The sequence below is a fragment of the Oryctolagus cuniculus genome, chromosome 7 (assembly GCF_964237555.1).
Source record: "Oryctolagus cuniculus chromosome 7, mOryCun1.1, whole genome shotgun sequence".
Taxonomy (NCBI): Eukaryota; Metazoa; Chordata; class Mammalia; order Lagomorpha; family Leporidae; genus Oryctolagus; species Oryctolagus cuniculus.
This window is the reverse complement of record NC_091438.1, coordinates 43,718,681-43,735,321: the sequence shown is the minus strand read 5'-3', so window position 1 is coordinate 43,735,321 and position 16,641 is coordinate 43,718,681. Positions and strand designations below refer to the sequence as shown.

Here is a 16,641-nt window from a genome sequence, read left to right as displayed (position 1 = left end):
TTACTAATTTTTCAGCAATGCCAGAGAGACTTAATTACTCTTTGTTTTATAACAACTCTTAATATCGAAAATAAAAAGTTCTCCCTCAATGATCTCTTTTCAGAAAAAAAATTAAATATTCTGACTTATTCAAGTGTCATCAAAATCAAAGTTATCCTCCTTAAAATTCCTAATTTTGTTTTCTAACAAACATCTGATTACATTTATTAGAAGATGTTATCTCTAGGGTTTGTAAATTCTGGTTTTTGAAAGGATTTTATTTATGTGTAAGGCAGAGGGCAGAATGACAGGGAGAGGGAGAGGGGACTGATGGAGAAAGAATCTTTCATCCACAAATGATCTTCTATTCCCCTAACGGCCACAATAGCCTAGACTGGGCCAGGCTGAAGCCAGGAGCCTGGAACTCCATCCAGGTGTCTCACATGGGTGGCAGGGGCCCAGGTACTTGGGCCATCTTTTGCAGATTTCCCAGGCACATTAGCAGGGAGCTGGATTGGAAGTGGACACAGCTGGAACTGGAGCTCTCATCTGGGATACCAGCATTGCAAGTGGCTAACCCGCTGCACCACAACAATGCTGCACCCCTGTTTTTCCATTTTCTTAATTTATTAATTCCTGTCTTGTTATAAAATTAACCTGCTCTCCTGAGGTTTATTTTGTTCTTCTAATGAACTTATTTTCCTTCCTCATTTTTTTAAAAGATTTATTTACTTATTTGTCAGAGAGAGAGCGAGAGAGGAGAGACAGAGACAGAACTACTCTTCCATCTGCTGGTTTACTCCCCGAATGACTGCTAGCCAGGACTGAGCCAGGCTGAAGCCAGGAGCTAGGAACTTCTTCCGGGCCTCTCATGTGAGTGGCAGGGGCCCAGGCACTTCGAACATCTTCCTCTGTTTTCCCAGGCCATTCACAGGGAGCTGGATCAGAAGTGGAGAGCTGGGACATGAACCAGTGCCCATATGGGATGCTGGTGCTGCAGGCGCTGCCTTTACCTGCTGCACCACGACACTGGCCTCCATTTCTTTAAATATGAAAAAACTTCAAGGATATTTTTCATCTGAGCATTTTTATATACATGGTCATCACCATGGTAACTTCTAAATAGTCTTTAATGGGAGTTTTGAATTTTCTCTTGATCAAGCTGTAATTGGGGAGATTGCTTTCAAAAAGCCCCCAAAAGCTTCCTTTTAATTGAAGTTTTATGAGCTTGTGGTCAGAGAATACAGCCTGAACCATTTTTTCTGATCTTTTCAAATGTGTAACCAAAAAAAACACTGAACACTTTTTTGTAGATGTTCAGCGGGTTGTAAAAAGAAGATGCATTGTTTGTTTACAGCTATAAAGATCAATATTTCTCAATTAATTAAAGCATTTAATAATTCAGATTTTCAACCTCATTTTTTTCTGCATAAAAGTTCACAGTTTTTACTGTGTTTGCTTTTACCCACATTAAATGGTTCCTTTAGACCATTTAATGATTTTTGCTTTGAATTCAACATGACTTCAAATTATGATTTCTACTTGATTGCCCCCTGATTTGTACTTGGGCAAAAAGTCTGTGTTTTTCATTTATTTTTCTGGGGTCTTCAGTTTCAGGTACCTCTTTTGTAAATGGCATGAAAATAAATTTTGCTTTTAATTCCCATCTAAATAAAGGACATTGGCTTTTGATGAGGGGGATAAATTCAATTGTTATATATATCATATATATATGACTGTTACATATTTTAAGTCTCATGATTTGTTCCAAAAATTTTCCACTCTGCTTTCTTTATTTTTTCTGCGGGCTCTGATTTTTTTTTTTTAAAGATTTATTCATTTACTATTTGAAAGGCAGAGTTACAGAGAGGCAGAGAGAGAGAGAAAGAGAAAGGGAGAGGGAGAGGTCTTCCATCTGCTGGTTCACTCCCCAAATGACCACAACGGCCAGAGCTGAGCCGATCTGAAGCCAGAAGCCAGGAGTTTCTTCTGGGTCTCCCACATGGCTCAGGGGCCCATGGACTTAGGCCATCTTCTACTGCTTTCCCAGGCCATAGCAGAGATCAGAAGTGGAGCAGCCAGGACTCAACTGGTGCCCACATGGGATGCCAGCACTGTAAGCATCAGCTTTACCTGCTACGCCACAGTAGCGGTCCTTAATGTTTGTTTGAAGGTAACAACCTCAGGGTTGGGAATAGCGAGAGCCTCGGGCAGGACGTTGGGTTCCCAGGTCTGTCACTCCCTGGCTCTATGGCCCAAGGCACATCGTTTAGCCAGTGTCTGGTTGGCCTGGTTTCAGGGCTGTGCACCTGTCTTTCACATCATTCCACCAGTAAAATTGAATTGCGAGTCGTCCCTCGGTCACGTGGTGCACAGGCTCCCCGAGTGTAGATGGTTCACTGCCTGAGTCCACAAGACTGGAAGGACCTGAGTCCTCTTTTGTGTCTCGCCTGAGTGACGACATAGATCACAGCATTGCAGCCCTGCACACGGATCCTAGTCTCCTGGAATGGAGGGTTCCTAAGGAAGTCAGCGTGTGCTGCCCAGGTGCTTCTGGGATGGTTCCACCTGTGACTTGATACATTTTCCAAAAAGCAATAAATAAATAAATGTATCAGGCTCTGTCTAGGGATGGCTCTCTGCCTCCCTTCTAACTGGAAAAAAAAAAGCCAGACTGCTGTGCCTGCTCTGAGCTCCCAGCCCTCCCCCTGGAAATCCCCCACCCAAGCCAGTTCTGGAAAAGTTTTCATCACGTACATCCTTGACTATGCTTTTCTCCCGTGCTTTTCACTTCTTCCTCCACAATAATTCTCCTGGGATTTTACCCCTCTGTCTCATCTCTTCTGCATTCCTACCGGACTTAAAAGCTTGGCCTCCCTATTCCACATGAACAACAACAACAGCAAAAGCTCAATGCCCTCCCTCAGCGCGGAGTTTCAGTTTTGCAAACTCAGCTTTCGTTTTTTGGTACTCTTTGCTCACCTGCACCAGGTACGTTTTCATTCCCCATCTGCCCACTCTTCTCCATCAGAGATGCCATTTTCCTGTACCCTGTTAGAGATGGCCTCGGAATCTTCCCATGGGGCTTTTTGTCTCTCCTAATTAAGCATTCCTCTGCGACTTCAGGATTATCTTTCGCTCTTGATGCTGCAGCTATTTGTCAAAGGCCTCGCGTGGGATCCTTGCCTGTTCCCCACTGAGTGATCTACCAGACCTGGCACCAGCCGCCCTGGGCTGCCCCCCGCCCTGCAGAATGCTGACTCTGGAGGATTCCAGTAAGACAGTACCGTTCCTCAATCCAGCAGGCTCCTTCCAGTGTGGGAGGATACGCTCCTGTCCCTACTCATCTTTAATACCCTGAACTTTTAAACCACGTTCTCCTACCAGTTAAAATGTATAAGCCAGCATCCTCTGCTAGACATCTATTTGTTATGAATTGCACACATGTACTACTCTCCACCTGTATTTTAAAAATGAGTCTTTAGCTAAAAATAACTATGAGCAGAAGTCCTGATTGTTTCTTCCCACAGTGCCCGCGGATCATCGTGCATGTGCTTCACCTTGGAGGCTGGGCCTCAAACTAGAGGCTCCTGTGAAGCCACAGTCCTCAGCCCCGTGGCCCTCGGGCTCTGCTCAGCACTGCCCTACAGGGCTCAACTCCCTACTCTGAGGCCCAAGAGACATGGCTTAGCCAGTGTCTCAATTTCCTTGGGCTCTAGATGGGCTCCCTCCTGCTTTCCTGGAGCCCAAGCCCGCTGTGAGAGCTGGGAGCTGGCAGGAATCGTGTTCTTGCTCCCTGCCACTGCTGGGGCCGAGCAGGTGGGAGACGGTGCAGGAAAGCATCCTCCCCGGTCTTGCCTGTAATGGGTCTCTCACAGCTTCTGTCTAGCATTAGAACCAGACTGCTCCAGGAAATACCAGGTTGCAGGGAAAGACGAACACGTATGGCAGCACAACCAGAGGCGGCCGCCGGGCCAGCCTGAGTGCAGAACTGGCAGCCGCAGGAGGGAGGAGTCCGGAGGGGCTCCAGTGAGAGGCCGGGAAGGCCATTACCAAGCGAGACTCGGCCCAGGTATCAGTATGGTGGCAGGCCTTGCTGCTCCTCTCCCGCAGATATAAACACACCAGTGGGAGCGGGCAGAGGGTGTTCAGGGGGTGTTGCCCAACCCTGCAGCCCCTGGGACTGAGACCCCTGCTGCTGGCCAGTCCCTCCCCGGGGAGGCTGCCCTGCGTGTGACAGTGTTTGATGGGGAGGTTCCACCACCAGCCCTGGGAGGCGTGTGGGAGGTGGGCAGGCAGCCAGGAGAATCCCGGCGAAGGCCAGCTGCCGCGACTGGCAGGCCTCGCAGCCCGTGATGCGACGTCTCGCTGAGGTCCTGCCCCCCGGGGCCCCAGGGCCCTGCGGAATTACCGACTCCCTCTCCGCCTGGGGGGAGGAGGAGATGTGGAAAAGCTTTATTGTCACATAAAAGTCAACCCAAGATATGAGAACTGTCTTTTAAAATGCGACTTGCTGCTGAGGGATTTCCATAGCAACTCATGGAGTGTGTGTACACAGTCAGAGCCAAGTCTGGGCTGACGAAAGCCACCTGGCATGCGGGCTCCAGCTGCTATGGGCTGTGCTAGAACCTGTCACACTGCAGTGTGGTCCCGGGTGTCGCTCACCCTCTCTGATGCCGGAGATGACAGAAGTACCCTCAGGTCAGGCTCAGAGAGGTCAAGTCCATCTTGCCCGCACTGCCACCCCCAGCCCCAAGCCAGCACTGAGGCTTCATTCCCCCAAAGCATCCCCTGCTTCCGGCTTTGGAAAGTCTAGCCTCCGGTTCAATAATTCCCGTCTGAAGGTCTCTGCCAATCCCACTCATCAGACACACCAGGGAAGGACAACGATCATTAAGCTTGCTAAATTGCTTGGTCGTTGCAGGAGAAGTGCCCCTCCTGGTTAGGAGAAAGCATGCCTACACATGTCTCCCACAAGGCCCACAGGTCAGAGTCCCGGGGGAGCTCTGAGATCCGGGGGCAGGGGGTTTACTGGGGCTGCTCTCAGGATCCTTGTCTGAGGGATGTGAGAAAAGCAGGGCTGGACACAGGTGGAAGTCCTCACACGGGGACTCTGGCGCCACAGCCCTGCCTGGCTGTCCTGTTGGAAGCAGAGGGGCTGAGCCTCCCACCATGACAGTCAGCAAATACTTGCTGCCTCTGGACATGGGCCTTGACCTTGAGTGAGGTCGCTCCTGCCAGGCACAACGATTCAGAGAGAGGAGCCCAAGACCCAGCCAACATGAGCCCAGCTGAGGGAAAAAGAGCCCGGGTTCCAGTGGGGGCAACCAGGCGCTGCACACAGGGCCCACTACACACACGTTTGCACTGAACACGGAGCCGGGGACCCAAAGGGCAAGAGCACAGACTGTGGAGGCAGGCAAAGCGGCAAGCCTGGGATTTAGGTGCCAGCCTCATGGCCTTGAGCCTCTCAGAGTGGAAAGGTCACAGGGAGAGTCTAGGCCACCACACTCCTAAGAGGCAGGATTCAGCCCGGGCTGGCGAGACAAGCATGAGGCCCGGATCAGAACCAGGTTCAAATTCTGGCCCCTGTGTCCTAGCTCCATGACCTCGGCCTTATTTTATTTACATCAGCTTACTTAACTCTAAAATGGGGCCTGTCAATCACAAGTCTGCTTCAAGGACAAGCAGGGGCACATACGAAGCACGCTACACAGAACTGGCACAGTAGGCTAAGCCACTGCCTACAATGCCAGCCTCCCTTATGGGGTGCCCGGCTGCTCCACTTCCAGTCCCACTCCCTGCTAACAGTGCTCCTGGGGAAGGCACAGATGATGGCCCAAGTGTTTGGGTCTCTGCCACCCATGTAGGAGAGCTGGATTGAGTTCCAGGCTCCTGGCTTTGGCCTGGCCCAGCCCTAGCTGTTGCAGCCATTTGAGCAGTGAACCAGAAGATGAAAGAGTTCTCTCTGTATCACTCTGCCTTTTAAATAAATAAAATCAGTGTTTTTTTTTTTTTTTTTTTTTTTGATAGGCTGAGTTAGAGAGAGAGAGAGAGAGAGAAAGGTCTTCCTTCCGTTGGTTCACCCCCCAAATGGCCGCTACGGCCGGAGCTACGTCGATCTGAAGCCAGGAGCCAGGTGCTTCCTCCTGGTCTCCCATGCGGGTGCAGGACCCAAGCACTTGGGCCATCCTCCACTGCCCTCCCGGGCCACAGCAGAGAGGATTGATAGAGGAGCTACCGGGACCAAATTTGGCGCCCCAACTGGGACTAGAACTTGGGGTACTGGCGCCGCAGGCGGAGTATTAGCCTAGTGAGCCGTGGCGCTGGCCTGTGTTTTTTTGTTTTTTGTTTTATGTTTTTTTTTAAACTAGCACAGGGTGAGCTCCCAAAAACAAGAGGTGATGCTAACCCCATGACAACAGCTGTAACATGCCTGCCATTACATCTAAGCAGAAGCCCCCGGTCATTGCGGGCTCTTGCAAGAGTACAGAAAATTCTAGAATTTCTGCCATACATGTTTCTCTGCAGCTTTGCCCTGGTCTTCAGTCAGGCCTGTGAGTCTGCAGAGACAAAGGCTCCATGGTCGCCTTCAGGAGAGCAGACATGGTTCAGAAACTATGGAGGGCCCCCCAACAGCACAAAAAAATACAACAAAGAACTTTGCAAACAACACACTTTGAACCATGCTTATTTCCAGTAAACAATAGCATCACTTCTGCTCCTGACAGCTTCTAGAAACAACCAGGCTCTCTTGCAGGTACTCTGCGGCTCATTCAGCCTGTTTGCTCATCTGAAATAAGCGTCAATCAGAGGACGTGGAAAACTTAAAGTGCTTGAAGGGCTTTGCAATATCAATTATTAAGGCAGTTGCAAAACTTAGCTTCCATCAATAAGAAAGGAGAACAGGAAGAGCATAGGCCAACATATGGTGGGAGTCAGTGTATTCTAAGTCAGCGGCAAAATCCCCAAAAGTTGCTGAGGGACCCCCACTCTTATTCATTTTCACTCTCGTATGCAATATGCAATTCAAACACGGTCCCTTGTTTGACCCTAACAGTAAAGTGAGGTAGGTACACCAGCCCAGGTTTATAGATGGGAACACGGAGGCCCAAAGTGATCAAGTGACTGGCGGGACACTGCCCAGCTAAGAGCAGCACGAGGCGTTCGTCGGAAAGCACCTGCTGTCTCCATGGCAGGAAGAACATCTGCTCATCGGAGAGAGCCGGGAGGCCTGGTGGGTTGTGGTCCCTCTGAGAGCAGGGGCTGAGTCAGGGGCAGGGGCCAGGTCTCAATAAGAGGGTATGGTACATCCTGGGGACACTGCACGGGGTCTCTGGGGCGGCCCTCCCAGTTTGCCCTCGTGTCTGCTGGGCTTGAATCCAAGGAAAACATCTGTGAACCCAGCATCTCAAAATAGGTGGGGAATGTAGCTCTCCAGGCCCACCTGCTTGGGCCAGCTCCTCCCTGGCTGTGTGTCGTTCCCCTGGGGCATGTCCCCGCAGCGCAGCAGGGATTGGCCGGTGCAGCCACACATCGCTTAGCGACAGGGTCCATGCCGAGGACGCTGTTACTAGCTGAGGGCATGGCGGTGTGAACGCCGCAGGGTGTTCTTCTCCCATACACCCACCGTGTCCCCTGGCGACACAATTCCATGTATGAAGTCTGTGGTTGACTGAAACACCCACGACCAAATAAGGTGTCGATGAATTAAGATGTTGATGACACCCAGGACCCGTGTAAGCCACACAGGATGTTGGCCTTGTCCCCCAACACCACAAAAGCCATCAATCTCAGTGAACACATCTTCGTTCTAACTCAAGCGACCTTTGTTGGGGAAGCAAACAAACCGAGGCTCAGAGAGGTTAAGCAACTTGCCTGAGGTCTCACAGCCACTGAGGGAGCAGAACCCAGGTTTCTAAACATGGTTCAGACTTCCCAAGTGACATCAGATTAAAATGAAAACCCAGGGCCAGCTTGAAAGGGAACAGAGTCACAAAGGCCATTTCTGGGTGGTGGCAGGAGGAGGGACCCACAGTCCTGCCCCTGGCCTTGGGGGTGGCTGTTCTGAGGAGCCAGCATCGCGTTCCCAGGCCCCAGATCTCTCATAGGCCACACCCCCTTCTCAGCACTGCTGCCCCGCCACCAGCCACTGGCCTCCTAAAACAATGTCTCCTGAAGGTCCTGCCCCCAGCGACATGTGCCTCACACAGATCACAGGTGAGCTCGTGAAAATGTGAATTGTGATTGCCCGGTTCTGGGGTCAGGCCTGAGACTCTGCATTTTAACAGGCTCCCTCCTGCCCAGGGACACTGATGGAGCTGGCGTGTGGACCAGATTTTGAGCAGCCAGCCCCCAAGAGTGTTCTACAACAAAGAGGGGACTGCGGGCACCTGCTTCTGAGAAAAAGTGGAGGAATAAAAGTAAACTGGATTCATCACTGCAGGACCTCTCAGAGCCTTTAAAAAACCAGAAGTGAGACACTATTCGTCCCCGAGAGGGAGAGGTGTCCTGGAAATAGCAACCTTGTTGTGCCTGAGTCAGGGTCAACAACCTGTTAGGCAAAGAAGGCAGAGAGAGGCGGGGGAGGGTGCGTGTGCTGTCCCAGCTTCCCTCCGCACCAGACTTTCAGAGTTTTCCTCTGTACTTCCTGTTTGCGCCTATGAGGTGGCTGGGGACATGCCTGCCTCCTCCGTCAGACTGGCAGCCTGCGTACCCCCCGCTCCTCCTCCCGCTCCCAGCCCAGCCAGCCCGGGCCTCTCGGCTCAGATGGCCCGCGAGCCCGCACAACAGAAGCCACGGGAGTACCTTTCGCAGACGCGGACAGTCCAGGCGGCGATGATCCACAGCGAGATGCTGAACACCAGCAGCACGGTGCCCGGGCAGATGGTCATGAGCGTCTTCATGACGAAGCGGGTGTTGAAGTTGATCTTGTTCAGGGCCCCGATGCTGCGCGAGGAGGCGTCGGTGAAGAGCTTGCTGTGCAGCAGCATGACGCGCGCGATCAGGTACAGGCGCAGGAACATGGGGATGGACAGGATGATGTCCACGTCGGCCTCGGCCCGCGACGGGGTATATGAGAAGGCCAGGCGTGCCGTCCAGAAGAACTTGTACTCGCCGGGAATGGGGTGGATGGCACACACCAGCATCTCCAGGCTGATGTAGAGGATGCGCTCGTAGGTCATGGCTATCCGCCAGTCGTCCGCGCCGTTGTCGATCACGAAGAGCTGGCAGGAGCAGAGAGCCCGTTAGAGTGGCCAGGACGCAGGGGACGCGCCGCAGGGTGGAGGGAGGATGGGCGGGCGGGGTGGCCTGCCCACCTGGAGTGTGCTTTAGAGCCCTTGTTGCATGGAGAGGGCCCTGGCTGGTGGCCTGGGGGCCCTGGCTCAGACTCTCGCCCTCTGGGCCTCCTTTGCCTCCTCTGTAGAGGGCCTCCTAGGACACTGTGATGTATAATGCAAAATCATAGGTCTGGTCTTCAGCCTGGTTTGGGCACACAGTTCCTAATGTGTTAAGGGTCTCTGATTGCTAATGAGCAGCCAGGCCTCCTGGGCAGCCTCCGGATGGGGGCTGGGGGCCGGGGGAACTGAGCTCTGTTCAGAGGCCTGCAACTTGCAGCCCTGCCACCATGCCTGGGAGGAGGCAGAGGCGGCAGTGAGGTGATCACTTATGGCCAGGGACGAAGCCTCTGTACCACTCCTGCAGGACAGGGTCAGGGAGCTTCCAGACAGGGCTACCTGGAGGAGCTGGAGGGGCCACCCAGAGAGGGGTCAAAGCCCCCAGCCCTTCCTGCGGCCTTTGCCCTCTGCACTTGTTCCCTCTGGCTGTTCAGTGCCCCTGTGATACCCTTTATCATACAGCCCTCATGTTCTCAGCTCTCGGCTTTGGCCCAACCCTGGCTATTGCAAGCATCTGGGAGTGAACCAGTAAATGGAATCACTGTCTCTCTGTCTTCTTGTCTCTCAAATTATAAAAAATGCTAGAAAAATAATCATAGTTGTGTGTAAAGCCACCACCTGCAACACAGGCATCCCATATGGGTGCCACTTCATGTCCTGGCTGCTCTACTTCTGATCCAGCTCCCTGCTAATGCACCTGGGAGAGCAGTGGAGGATGGCCCAAGTGTTTGGGCCTCTGCACCCATGTGGGAGACCTGGAAGAAGCTCCTGGTTCCTGACTTTGACTGTCCCAGCATTTCAGCTATCTGGGGAGTGAACTAGCTGATGAAAGATCGATCTCTCTCTCTCTTTCTCTCCCTCTCCTCCCAAGCCGGTGGGGATGGGGGTCTTTGGCTTAGTGGTTAAGATGCTCGCATCCCATATCAGAGGACCTGCTCCTGACTCAAACTTCCTAGAAAAATGCAGACCCTAGGAGGCTCAAGTACTTTGGTCCATGGATTGAACTCCTGGCTCCTGACTAGCCTAGCCCAACCTCAGCTGCTGCAGGCACTTGGGGAGTGAACTAGAGGATAGGAGCTCTCTCTCTCTCTCTCTCTCTCTCTCTCTCTTTCTCTCTCATATTAAAACATACACACACACACACACACACACACACACAACCTTGGGTTTGTGGCATCTGAAGAAAGCATAGCCTATGAGACAGAGCCCTTAACCTGTGGGCTGTGACACTAGATCCCAGTAGAAAGCAGACAGTGTCACTTTTGAATGAAATGTAGGACTCCACTCAGGGACTACTGGAGAAGTGCTTGGTGCCTGGGGAAAATTCCCACGTGCTGTGGTCACCAGATGCTCTATACTGAGCAAGGAGAGAAGGATGGGTTTTTTTCCCCACTGTATACACTTCCCAAGGTCGCTTCCAGCTGCAAAGTGCCAGGCCCCCAGCTGGCTGTTTCATGACGATGAGCAGCTCATTTGTATTAAACACACAGCCCTGAGTGTGCAGACCCGGAGCCAAGTGCTAGAGGAGGATGCAGAAATGAAAGTGACATTTCCCGCATGAGGGAGCTCACAAGGATTGGCACAGAGGGCTGCTCCCCACTCAGAGAGGGGGCCGGGGCACTGCTGGCAGTGCCACATGTGCTGGCTCTGCAGCCGGGCTGCCTGACCCTATCACTAACTAGCTCTATGATCCTGAGCGAGTTCCTGAGCCTCTCTGTGCTTGCAATGATGGTATTATCTGCTGCACAGAGGCCCCCTTAGGCTGCAATGGGCTACTACAAACAATGTGCAAAAAATGCTGCCTGGCACCCAGCACACACTGCTGTTAAGTATCAGCAATTATTATTTTTAAGCATTTTTTAAGATTTGAGAGACAGAGGAAGACAGAGAGACAGTGATTCCATTTACTGGTTCACTCCCAGAATGCCTGCAATAGCCAGGGTTGGGCCAAAGCCGAGAGGTAGGAACCCAATCTGGGTTTCCCACGTGGGTGGCAGGGCCCAACTACTGGACCACCACTGCTGCCTCCCAGGGTGTGCATCAGCAGGAAGCTCAAATCAGGAGTGGAGCCAAGACTCGAAGTAAGGCACTCTGATCTGGCACATGGCGTCTCAACTGGCATCTTTTTTTTTTTCCCCAAAGATTTATTTATATATAAAACTCTGATTTTCAAATAAATAGAGAGAGAGAGACAGACAGTGAGCTCTTGCATCTGCTGTTTCACACCCCAGACGACCAAGATGGCCAGCACTGTGCCAGGCTAAAGCCAGGAGCTTCATCTAGGTCTCCCATATGGGTGGTGTGGGCCCAAACACTTGGGCCATCTTCCACTCCTTTTTCCAGGTCATTAGCAAGGAACTGGATCAGAAGTGGAACTGCCAGGACTCTAACTGGCACCCATATGGGATGCCAGCATTGCAGGCAGGAGCTTTATCTGTTACCCCATGATGTTGGCCCCTTAATTGGCATCTTCATTGCTAAACCAAACACCTGCCCCACTTTTAGCATTATTAATGGGTGGGGTCTCAGTCTTTCTCCAGAATGAGAATTGAGCTTCATAAAGTCAAAGCTTCCTTCTAGCCCTGACCTTGCACGCAGCCGAGGTTCCTGCCGTCACATCATGAGGACGCCTGCTCAGACAAGCACTTCCTGAGCACCTGCTGTGTGCCCAGCCTATGCTCAGTGCTGGATTGCACATACGGGGAAGGCCCAGCCTTTGCTCTTACGGAGGGTCCACTGTGGGGTCCCCATGATGTTTGGTGACTGTGAAAGGGACTTCACATCCTTCCCCTCTGTGGCTTCGTTCTCTATCTGGGAAATGAGAAGCTTTGAAGGTCCTAGCCAGCTCCAACACTCCCCCGATTCTGAGTCTTGGAGGCCTGAGACGGGGCATTTGCCGGGGTGCAGACTTCCTAGCAGGCGTGCCCCCCACTGCATCATGTTCTGGGCTCTCAGCATTCCAGTGCCTCTGCTGCTGTCTGTCCCAGCTCACCTGCAAATGCCCCGCTCAGGACAGCAGCCCTGCTGCAGGGCCCAGAGAGCTGTTGTCTCCCGGAGCTTGTGCTGGCCTCCAGGCAGGAGGTGCTGTGATACGGTCAACCCAAAGAAGGGCACCAGCATAGGCACATCCTGGCCTGGGGCAGCCCATGAACAACCAGGAGGGCCTGAGCTGCAGGCTGGAAGGAAACCAGGCTGGGTTAGAGACATGAGTTGGATCAAGGGTGGGTAGGTGGGGGATTGTATTTAACCTAGAAATACACTCTCAACCCTGAGGGGGTAGGGCAGAGGCTGGGTCAGCATGGCTGGGAAAGGGGCTGGGCAGAAGCTGGGCAGAGCCCCACTTCCCTTCTACTGTGCCCTGCACTGGGAGGTTAGGGAATGGGGTGCCCCCTTTGTTCTGCACGTTCCACTGTCTCCTCCAGGGACTGGGCTTCTGCTCAGTTTTGAGCTCAATCCCATGTGCCTTCTCTTCTTCCTCCTCCATTGCCTTCCCATTCACCACCCCTTGAGCAGCTGTGGTGCCTGCCCAGGGCCCCGGGGCCTCTGGGGATGAAACCAGATCCCTCCAGGAGTATGGATCAGTCTGACATGAACTTGAGGCGAATCAATCCAGTCCCATGATGTGAACACAGGAGTCTCCTCCGCCTCCCTGGGGCCATGGAAAGCAAGAGCAGCAGTGAGAATGCAGGGCAGGGTGGCAGCACCACGTGGGCAGTCTCTGCCCTGGCTGAGCCCCAGTTTCCCCTTCGCCCAGCCTTGAGACTTTTCTAAACTCTGATGGGGAGGAACAGAGATACGGGTGTGCAAGGGCTTCTTAAACCACAAAGGTCATTTGCTCATTCAGTCACTCAACAAACATGAGCAGAAGGCCCTCTTTCTGGGCATGGCCCCTGTCTGCTGAGGGTCTGCCCGAAGAGAGCTCCAGTGAGGAAGGCCCAGCTCTGAACAGGAGAGGCAGCCACCAGCACCACCTGGGGCCTCCCTTTCCCGCCCCCAGGGCTTGGGCTTTTCCATCAGAAAACCTCACGGCCACTCCAAGGCCTCCCTCTGCCCCTAACTGTGCCCGACAAGCCAAGCCATGGCAACGCGACTGCCTGGCCAAACTCTTCAAACACGAAATTAAAGCCATCCACCCCGCAACAAAGACTCACATCCGGTTACTATGGTAACCGGGTTTGCTCCGGGCAGGAACTAAGGCGCCCAAGTAGCAGATGCCTTTGATAGCTTGATGGGGAACAGGATCTTCTGCCACCAGAGCTGAAGGGGACGGCCACCAGCAGCTCCGCCCAGGAGGACCGACGGTGTTGGTCCAAGGGCCGTGTCTGCCTGCCTTGCAGGTAGTGGGGGCCACGTGGGGTTGTGGGGCTGGAAGCCAGAGAGCGAGCCTGAAGTTTCCCATGAGCAGTTATTAGCTGTGTGACCTTGGGCCAGCCACGTGAGCCTGGGGCCCACCTCTTGTCCCTGGAGTGTTGATCCCGACCCTGTCTGCCTCCTGAGATTCGTGTTGAGATCCTCTAACACAGATACCAAGAGGACTGCATTTTGCCAGGTACTCTAAAACTGCACAAGGGGTTGGGAAGCCTGCTGGCCTAGGGGTTTTGGACATATCAGGCGCGTGGGAGCACATCGTGGTAGGGCAATGGGGCAGAGACTGAGAACCTCAGCAGGCTCTGCAGGGCTCCACCCAGGGTTCTGTGGGCCTGCAGGGTGGGACAATTTGTCCCAGAAGATGCCACCACTGTCCCGTATGAGGACACCCTACACCTTCTCCCTGCTGAGCCCAGAATCACAAATACTCCAAACGCTGCCTCACTCCCTTCAGCTCTGGGGCGGGCTACAGATGCCCATCTTGCTGTTTCCTCCCTCAGCAGCCTCTGCGGTTCTTGCAAAGCACAAGTCTCAATTATGCATTTATTTGTGTTGCTAGATTTGCTGTCGCTCCTCTTAGACCTGGCTGCACATTAGGATTACTTGAGGGGCCAGTGTTGTTGTGAAATGGGTAAAGCTGCCTGAAACACCAGCATCCTATATGACTGCCCATTTGAATCCCTGCTGCTCTGCTTTGGTTCCAACTCTCTGTTAATGTACCTGAGAAGGCAGCAGAAGAGGGCCCAAGTGCTTGTGCCCCTGCCACCCACATGGGAGAGCGGAGTAGAATTCTTGGCTCCCAGCTTCAGCCTGGCCCGGGCTTGGCTGTGACAGCCATTTGGGGAATGAACCAGAGGATGGAAGATCTGCATTGCTCCCTCTCTGTGTCACTCTGCCTTTCAAATAAATAAATCTTTTTAAAAAATACCCATGTGTGGGCCTACCCCAGACCAAAGAAATCTGAACATCTAGGAGGGGGGCAGTGGCACTGGGCTTTTTCTTAAAGCTCCCCAGATGAGTCCACAGTGTAACCAGGCTTGGGACCCACTGGTCACAGACCCTGTCTATGTCCTCCTGTCCCTCATGGTAAGCCCCACTGCCTGGTCCAGATCCTAGCCTATAGCAGGTGTTCAGTAAGTGCTTGTACAGTGGATCAAGAACTACCACTTACTGCGTGACCCTGGACAACAAATCTCCCCTGAGGAATGAGGGGGTGGATTCTGCAGCCCTTACCCACCCCGCACCTGCTGCACCACAGAGCCATATTCTGTGGCTCCGCACATAGCCTCCTCATGTGCTGTCAGCACCGGGGGGCTCCGCAGAGTCCTGCCATCTCCCTCCAGGGCTGAGATGGTACCCGGCACACAGTAGGCAGTGAGTACAGTCTCACTGATTACAGGGCTGGGCAGGTGGATGACGGTGTCGTACCAAGGAAAGGATGAATTGCCAGTGGCCTTGTTAACCACCCACGATGGAACTCCCTGTAGAAAACTCAGCCCTAAGCCTGTAGCTAACAAAGGACCTGACAATTCACTTCACACCATGGGAAAGTCCCCAAAAAGTAGTCCAGTCCGGAATAAACTGTCCCAGGTGACCCCCAACTCTTAGAAAGTTCTAGAATTCATCTGGAGCTGGGGGTATGATCCTAAGGAGTGCTGGACCAGAGGGGCTGGGAAGCATGCCTGTGGCTCCATCAGGGCTAGAGCTGTCCCAGGGTTTCGTCTGGGTCACCCAGCCCCAGGTCTGGAATAGCCTGACTGCCGGTGGTACACTTTGGAAAAGGACTGAGAAGACATGGACAGAACCTGGCACAGGACAGGAAACCCTCAAGGGGAGAAGTCTCTGGGGCCCAGAGCCGATGGACAGGTCTCCTCCTGACCTGTCTGTGGTTTGCCCCTTGTAGGCCAGCCTCCCACAGTGGGGCAGGAAAGCCATGTTCTCCCAGCTGCTCATTCTATCTGCCTCCTGAGATTTTACTCATTCAGGGTGTGCAATGCGTTGGTACCATGACCCCAGGTCTCCCACAAGCCCTACTCTGTCCTCACACAGTGCCCTGTGCGGAAGACACTCCACACCCGATACTTCCCTGCCTCCTCGGGGGCTTCTGAGAGCCTGGAGGATTTTTACTTCTGAGAGCTTTGGAAGCCTGTACTCAACACCAGGATGCCTAACTCACCTTTAAGGAGCTTGTAATTGAGGAAAAGGAGAACCAATTCGATTGAACTCGACTAAATTCAATAGTTAGTTCTTGGTGAGAACTAACTAGGTTAAGCCCCTTGGAGGTGGAAAGGAGAATCAAACACAGGTCATGTCAGTCAGCTCAGTAGCGACCTCAGGCAGCCCAGTCATGACAGGCGGGATCAGGACCCACCTTGCAAAGCTTCCCGGGCAACACAGGGTTCCTGCAGCATCTGGAAGCCCTGTTCCAGACAACCCTAGCATGCTAACTTCCAGAAACAGCCACAAAGTCCCGCTACTCATTCGTGTACTGGCTTCTATACATGTGACCTGCCCAGCAAGAGGCATGTTCCATTTCTCCACCCCTTGAGTCTGAACTCAGCCTTGTTCCTAGCCTTGGCCAATGGGACAGTAGAAAACACGATGCAGCAGAGGTTTGGGAAATATTAGAGCCTTGGGGCTTGCTGCAGACATGTGGCCTCACACCCCTGTCTCTCCAGCCTGTGGCTCCCACCAGCAGCCCAGCACCAGCGTGAGGCAGTCCCAGACCAGCTGCATGGGAGACGCTCACCCCAGCTGGGGGCAGCAGATGAACTGCCATGCTGAGCCCAGCCCAGGTCACTGACCCACAGAATCATGAGCCAACTGGTTATTGTTTAAGCCAGTGAGTTTTAGCATGCTGGGGAGATGTGGGACTCCCAGATCCCACATCAGAATG

The 16,641-nt window shown here is 53.0% G+C and overlaps 1 protein-coding gene across 7 annotated transcripts in view; it reads right to left on the bottom strand.

The window, feature by feature from the left end:
* The window catches only part of KCNN3 (potassium calcium-activated channel subfamily N member 3), a 202,824-nt gene that overhangs the window by 55,776 nt on the left and 130,407 nt on the right, over positions 1-16,641 (bottom strand). For all 7 annotated transcript variants that reach the window (XM_070077616.1, XM_070077614.1, XM_070077617.1 and 4 more), the window contains exon 3: positions 8,788-9,206. In XM_070077616.1, coding sequence (XP_069933717.1) covers positions 8,788-9,206 — 419 coding nt within the window. The remainder of the gene's footprint in view (positions 1-8,787; positions 9,207-16,641) is intronic.